Raw genomic sequence first — 8151 nt, 5'->3', positions numbered from 1 at the left:
TGCATGGAGGATTCATCATTGACGTGAACAAACTGAGATCGATCTAAAAAGTACGATTTAAACCAGCTTAGGGCGGTTCCTTTGATGCCAATTCGATGTTCCAGTCTCTGTAAAAGAATTTGATGGTCAATGGTGTCAAATGCAGCACTAAGATCTAACAGGACAAGTACAGAGATGAGTCCTTTGTCTGATGCCATTAGGAGGTCATTTGTAACTTTGACTAATGCGGTCTCTGTGCTATGATGCACTCTAAATCCTGACTGGAAATCCTCAAATAGACTATTGTTATGGAGAAAGTCTCACAGCTGATTAGCTACAGCTTTCTCAAGTATCTTAGACAGAAAGGGAAGGTTTGATATCGGTCTGTAGTTGGCTAAGACCTCTGGGTCTAGAGTGGGCTTTTTAAGAAGAGGTTTAATTACAGCTACCTTAAAGGACTGTGGTACATATCCTGATAATAAAGACAGATTAATCATATCCAATAACGAATTACTAACTACAGGTAAAACTTCCTTGAGCAACCTGGTTGGGATGGAGTCTGGTGAATGTGTTCATCTTACACATAAAAATATGTAACAGACATGTATTGATAAAATAAATATATTCATAATTGTTTGTCTTGAGGTGTCTGCATTCTCCACCTGGGAGAAAGAGCTCCATAAGATGGTATTCGACCCTCGATACCTGCTGCTGACCTCAGATCAGAGGAAACAGGTTCAACTACATGTTTCAACACTTTGAGATTCATTCACACCATTCTATTGATGATCAGGTGATGTTATACTGTCTTGATGTCATTGTGACATCAGTGTTATCTCTGTCTGTGCAGGAGTTTGATCAGTTTGTGAAGAGGAGGTTGAAGGATGAGTACAAAGAAAAGAAGAGTAAACTCCAGAAAGCCAGAGAAGAGTTCAAACAGCTGTTGGAGGAAGCGAAGATCACTAGCAGGTATCTCTCATTCATGATGTCACTGTTAAACCAACATGATGTAACACCATGGTGTAACACCACTTAGTGCTTGGATGCTTTTGTGTAAAGGTATGTTTGTATTAATTTATTAGTTTCACATTTACACATCTGGTAGGAATCTTAGAGTAGATGTAATGATGCTGTTCAGGGGCACCGGGGTAAAAGTAACAGATCCAAAGGAATGCTGCAAAATGCCCAGCTCGGCGTCTGTCTTTCAGCCTTTTATTTCATCAAGCTCTCACCAACCACTAAAAGTCAGTCCCAGATTTACTCTTGTCTGCCGGCTCCTTGCTCACTCATTCTCTCCTTTTCTCTTTTTAGCTTCCTCCGTCTTCACTCTCTGCTTCTCTGCCATTATATCCATAGAAGCTGCTGAGCCCAGTTCCTACAAAAGCTGTTGTTGTGTTTTCTAACCCTTTTCTCCATAAAATATGATCCAGTTTCACCAAAATCAGTGAAATAGTTGGTGGTGTGTGAGACTTAGTGCCGTAAAGCCTAACAGAAGTTAGGTTATCAGAGAAGAGGACCATCATGATGATTTAATTCCATAGGCGCATTTCAGTAAAATCTGTGTCCACCTGCTCACCTGGACCAGCAGGTATTCGTCTGTCAGATCTCTGTTGGTCCATAACTTTAATTCCCAGCAGACGCTGCTTTATTTTGAAACGTTGGCTGTAGGTGAATATTCATCAGATGTTCTCATTAATAGAAATGCAATCACCTCACTTGTCTCATTGTTTTTCTCTACAGATCAACCTTTAAGGAGTTCTGTGCTTGTTACCGTGGTGACCAGCGATTCAATGCCCTCAACAGGAAGAAGGAACAGGAAGTTCTCTTTCAGCATTACATCACTTCCTTAAAAAAACGTGACAAAGAGAACAGAGCAAGGCTGAGGAAAATGAGATGAGAATGCTGTTCTATAAACTGAGAACCTTTTAGAACCATCTAGAACATTTGTAGAACTCATCCAGGACCTTCCAAAACCTTACAAGACCCTCTGTTCCAGCACATGGAGTAGATTCTGCACAGACAAATCCTGTTAGACTCTGTTGATTCTGCCCAGAACCACAGGGACCAGATGGAACCAGAGAGACCACTATCAGACCGGACACCAGAGAATCTGTGTGGTTCTGACTTTTTTGTGGTTTTATAGATATTAAAGGACAGGAGGACCAGCCGTCTGACACTGGTTTATTGATCTGGACTGTAGTGAATTAAAAATCTGGATCTGCTTAACCAAATCTGTACTATGGATATACAGATATCACAGAGAACTGAGCCAAGTCAAACCAAACTGAACCGGACTTTAAAAAAAAAAAATTGAGCACAAAATATGATGTCTGTCTGTCTGTCTGTCTGTCTGTCAATCAAACTTTATTTGTATGACATCTTTCATACAGGTCAGTGCTAATGATTAAGAAAAATGCACAGGGAAATAAAAATGCTAAATTCAAAATAAAACCATAAATATATATAAATCAGCAACAAATAAACCTACAAATTAAAGCTGCAAGCAGCGATGGTCGGGCCCTCGCATATGCGCACGTCGAAATGTGCGCATGTGGAAATGGCCACACCGTTTCCCCAAAATTAATCATTTTGATAAAATTTTTGGTAATTATAGCGCCCCCTAGAGACGAAATGACACCATATTTGTTTCCTGGACTGGGGACAGCGCCTCGAAGCATGACATCAAATTTGGTTCCGTTTCGCTGAAGCGTTCCTGAGATATGAGCTCACATGCAATTTTGTTCATTACAGCGCCTCCTCGTGGACAAATGAGTTGAAATTATTTCTCAGATGTCAAGTCCAAGGCCTTGACAACATCCATGCTTAGTTTGAGGTGGATATGGTCAATATTGTCCGAGCTGGACGTCATCTCGTAAAAGTGGTCTTTTTTGTCTCCACTAGGAGGCGCTATGAAAATCACAGAATATTTTTGTGGAAATGTATTCTAGGCCAGACTACCGTTGTATATGAGAAGTTTTGTGAAGATTGGAGCATTTTTCACAAAGTTACAGCACTTGCGAAATGGGGAATTTCGTGGCCCCGCCCCTCTGACATAGTAAATCAAAAAGTTATGATTTTGATAACTTTTCATTGTCAAAGCCTCATAAACCCATGCAGCAAGTTTCAAGAAGATCGGACGAAAGCCCTAGGAGGAGTTCATTCAAATACGACCCCTTCTCAACAGTTCGAAACACAGAAAATGGTGATTTTCATGCTTAAATATGTCACTTCCTGTTAATTTTACAAATTGCTCCAAGAGACTTTTTTGTAGGTCTTGTGATGCCCCATAACTCAGCTGAGTTTCATAACTCTGTGTTCAAAACTGTGGCGGGGCTGCTTCAAAGAAAAATTCAAGGGGGCGCTATAGAGCGATTTTGCCCCTCCCCCTCATTAATTATGCAGCCGAATTGTGCATAATACTGCTGTTAACAATCACAACAAGTTTCAGACAGCTCTGACAAAGTATATGATAGCCGCACAGTTTTGCCCGAAAATCAGCCCAAAAGTCAATGGAGTCTTGTTTTTTTGTGCAGCGTCCACTTTGACGCACCGTCACGGCCACGCCCTTTTATGAAAAGTTGAAATTATTTCTCAGATGTCAAGTCCAAGGCCTTGACAACATCCACACCTAGTTTGAGGTGGATATGATCAATATTGTCCGAGCTGCACGCCATCTCGTAAAAGTGGTCTTTTTTGTCGTCACTAGGAGGCGCTATGAAAATCACCGAATATTTTTGTGGAAATGTATTTTAGGCCAGACTGCCATTATATATTCAAAGTTTGGTGAAGATTGGAGAATTTTTCACAAAGTTATAGCACTTTGAAATTTTATGGCAAAATGGAGAATTTCGTGGCCCCGCCCCTCTGACATAGTACATCAAAAAGTTATGATTTTGATAACTTTTCATCGTCAAAGCCTCATGAACCCATGTGCCAAGTTTCAAAAGGATCGGACGAAAGCCCTAGGAGGAGTTCGTTCAAATGCGACCCCTGGAAATGACCAAAAAATCACAAAAACGTGAACTTTGACCCAAAATGGCCGCCGTACCCTTTACCGAAACCTGGGTCACCAAGAGACTTTTTGGTGCGTCTCGGTATGTTTCATACACCCTCCAAATCTCATCCGCGTGGATGAAACCGTGTCCGGGGGCTCCTCCGACAACCGAAACCTAGGTGGCGCTGTGGAGGCATATGCGTACGTTCATGTGTGAGACCTCCAAAATACAAAATTTTACGCCCGACTTTGGGGGGGTACGCAAATTTTCATGAGTTTTTGGGGATATTAAAGCCTTGAAAAAGGCAATTCATTTGGGGGAATAAAAATAAAAAAAAGAAAAATAATAAACATTTGAAATACAATAGGGCTTCGCACGGTTTCCGTGCTCGGGCCCTAAAAATAAAAAACATTTGAAATACAATAGGGCCTCGCACCGCGTGCTCGGGCCCTAATTATCTCTGGCTCTTGAACGTCCTCAGACATATGTTACCTCCTCCAATGAGCAATGCCTGGCTCTGGCACCCGTACGCTCAGGACATTCCAAACTTTTCTCGTCTGTTGTTCCCCGTTGGTGGAACGTCCTACCAGCTCCTACCAGATCAGGGGTGTCCCTCTCTACCTTCACAAACCTCCTGAAGACCTCCAGCTCTTCAGAGAGGACCTCCTCTACAACACTTATGTCATAGTTGCACTGTACCTTGATTGTTTTCCTTTTTTGAAGGTCACTTTGGATAAAAGTGATGACTAAATGTAATGTAATATGTCATGTAAATCAGATGGAAACTAAAACCATTGTGAAGCTTTATTTATTCACTTCATTCTTCAATCAATGACAAGAAACTTAAAATCAACTTTGAAATTCTGAAATAACAGGCAGAGATTTTTAACAGCTGTATTGTGGGCTCTCATCCTGGCCTTGGTCCTGGTCCTGGGTGAGAAACAGACTCACTGCAGATTTTGACAAATTCTTTGGGTGTCACATCATCATCATCAAAATCACTATTTCAATACTTCTACAGTTTTATCCTGTCTGAACTGAAGGAAGTTCTGATCCATCTAAGCATTAATAGCTAAAAGACTTATATAGAGTAGTGTCTTCTACCTATGATGACAATGTAAATCAAATCAAATCAAATCAATTTTATTTGTATAGCCCAAAGTCACAAAGTACATTTGACTCAGAGGGCTTTACAATCTGTACAGGCAGTGACACCCTCTGTCCTTAGACCCTCGGTTCCAGTGAGGAAAAACTTGCCCACAAAAAACCTTTAACAGGGAGAAAATGTGGAAGAAACCTCAGGAAGAGCCACAGAGGAGGGATCCCTCTCCCAGGACGGACAGACGTGCAATGGATGCCACGTGTACAGAACAAATTAACACAAACATATTGTACAATTACAATAACTGACAAAATGACAATGAATTACAATGACTGATAAAATGATTACAGTAACAGATATGGTAGCAATAATGACAGTAGTAATATGTGTAGTGGACGTCGTGCAGGACCACAGCAGCAGCCATGATCCACGAGAACCTGCTGGACGAGAGAGCACAGAAACACCCTTGGAAGTTTGGTTAGTAACATGCATTAACGAGACATGTATGTCCACAGATGGTAAGAGGGAGAGAGAGAGAGAGAGAGAGAAAGCGAGAGAGAGAGAGTTTTCAGTAAGGGAGATGTGACTGCATCTACAACCAATACCGTGCCTGGCTAGGCATAACCCTGGGGGGAGGGGGAGTCCCCCGGCAGTCTAATCCTATGGCATCATAACTAAGTGATGACCTGAGCCAGCACTAACTATAAGCTCTATCAAAGAGGAAAGTCTTAAGTCTACTCTTAAAAGTGATGACCGTGTCTGCCTCCCGAACCCAGAATGGTAGTTTGTTCCACAGAAGAAGAGCCTGATAGCTGAAAGCTCTGGCTACCAATCTACTTTTGGAGACTATAGGAACCACAAGGAACCCAGCATCCTGAGAGCGCAGTGTTCTAGAGGGGTAGTAAGGTACTATGAGCTCTTTTAGATATGATGGTGCCTGACCATGAAGAGCTTTGTAAGTAAGGAGAAGAATTTTAAATTCTATTCTAGATTTAATAGGTAGCCAATGCAAGGAAGCCAAAATGGGAGAGATGTGATCTCTGATCTTGGTTCCTGTCAGAACACGTGCAGCAGCATTCTGAATTAACTGCAAAGTCCTCAGAGACTTATTGGAGCAGCCTGAGTAACAAAGAGTTACAATAGTCCAGCCTAGAAGTAACAAATGCGTGGACTAGTTTTTCTGCATCCGCCTGAGAGACAATGCGTCTGATTTTAGCGATGTTACGTAAGTGGAAGAATGCAGTCCTCGAAATTTGTTTTATGTGGACGTTAAAGGACAAATCCTGATCAAAAACAACTCCAAGATTCTTTACAGTGGAGCTGGAGGCCAGGGTGATCCCATCTAAAGTAACTAAGTCTCTAGAAAGAGAGTTTCTGAGGTGTTTGGGTCCAATTACAAGAACTTCAGTTTTGTCTGAATTTAACATCAAAAAATTGTAGGTCATCCAACTTTTTATATCCTTAAGGCATGCTTGGAGTTTAGTTAACTGATTGGTTGCATCAGGCTTGATCGATAAATATAATTGGGTGTCGTCAGCATAACAATGAAAATTGATAGAGTGATTCCTAATAATGTTCCCTAAAGGAAGCATATATAAACTGAATAGAAGTGGTCCAAGTACAGAACCTTGTGGGACTCCATGACAAACTTTGGTCTGCATGGAGGATTCATCATTGACGTGAACAAACTGAGATCGATCTAAAAAGTACGATTTAAACCAGCTTAGGGCGGTTCCTTTGATGCCAATTCGATGTTCCAGTCTCTGTAAAAGAATTTGATGGTCAATGGTGTCAAATGCAGCACTAAGATCTAACAGGACAAGTACAGAGATGAGTCCTTTGTCTGATGCCATTAGGAGGTCATTTGTAACTTTGACTAATGCGGTCTCTGTGCTATGATGCACTCTAAATCCTGACTGGAAATCCTCAAATAGACTATTGTTATGGAGAAAGTCTCACAGCTGATTAGCTACAGCTTTCTCAAGTATCTTAGACAGAAAGGGAAGGTTTGATATCAGTCTGTAGTTGGCTAAGACCTCTGGGTCTAGAGTGGGCTTTTCAAGAAGGAGGTTTAATTACAGCTACCTTAAAGGACTGTGGAACATATCCTGATAATAAAGACAGATTAATCGTATCCAATAGAGAATGACTAACTAGAGGTAAAACATCCTTGAGCAGCCTGGTTGGGATGGAGTCTAAGAGACAGGTTGACGGCTTAGCTGCAGAAATGATTAAAGTTATTTGATGAAAGTCGATGGGAGAAAAAGAGTCTAAATACATGTCAGGTTTTACAGCTGTTTCCAAACTTGCTGTTTCACAATGCAGATCAATGCCTGTTGAGGGCAAGAGGTGATGGATTTTGTCTCTAATAGTTATAATTTTATCATTAAAGAAGCTCATGAAGTCATTGCTATTTAAGGAATAGATAGTTCAGTAGAGCTGTGATTCTCTGTTAGCCTGGCTACAGTGCTGAAGAGAAACCTGGGGTTGTTCTTATTCTCCTCAATTAAAGAAGAGTAATAGGCTGCTCTGGCATTACGGAGAGCCTTCCTGTATGTTTTGAGATTATCTTGCCAGACTAGATGAGATTCTTCCAGTTTAGTGGCACGCCATTTGCGTTCAGATTTACGTGTAAACCATTTCAGAACATACATGTATGTAGTCTGTCTATGAGACAGTCAGGGTTTCTACAACACACCAACCAAGATCTGTACAAGGTACAAATACTACAACCACTGTTAATACTAAAATAACAGTCCATCACAGACAGAGTGTGAAGTTCTGTGGCTGTTTTTGAGTGAAATGCACTGTAGGAGTTATATTCGACTCCTCTTATTCAGTTGTCCACAGGCTTTATTAAAGAATGCAGTTCATTATTGGTTTCATGAGGAACACGAAGCACATGAAGAGTCATCAGAAGGTGATCTGATTGGCCCATCCAGGACCAGGATGACCCACCCCCCATCACCCCCCACTCACATACAAACATGTTAACAAGTTATGATTAATAATCAACAGTAACTTCATGATGATCTGCAGGACGCTGGACGTCCCTCACAGTTACAGAAGCTTTGA

General features: G+C 41.2%; 1 protein-coding gene across 3 annotated transcripts in view; it reads left to right on the top strand.

Moving 5' to 3' along the window:
* tcerg1l (transcription elongation regulator 1 like) overlaps nucleotides 1-2467 on the top strand; it is a 14367-nt gene extending 11900 nt beyond the window's left edge. For all 3 annotated transcript variants that reach the window (XM_027277159.1, XM_027277157.1, XM_027277158.1), the window contains exons 14-16: nucleotides 625-714; nucleotides 830-948; nucleotides 1720-2467. In XM_027277159.1, the coding sequence (XP_027132960.1) occupies nucleotides 625-714; nucleotides 830-948; nucleotides 1720-1876 (366 nt within the window). In that variant the 3' untranslated portion in view covers nucleotides 1877-2467. The remainder of the gene's footprint in view (nucleotides 1-624; nucleotides 715-829; nucleotides 949-1719) is intronic.
* Nucleotides 2468-8151: the final 5684 nt, after the last annotated feature.

The sequence above is a fragment of the Larimichthys crocea genome, unplaced genomic scaffold (genome assembly GCF_000972845.2).
Source record: "Larimichthys crocea isolate SSNF unplaced genomic scaffold, L_crocea_2.0 scaffold83, whole genome shotgun sequence".
Taxonomy (NCBI): Eukaryota; Metazoa; Chordata; class Actinopteri; family Sciaenidae; genus Larimichthys; species Larimichthys crocea.
Note: the sequence above shows the minus strand (reverse complement) of the source record. Positions and strands in the feature narration are given on the sequence as shown.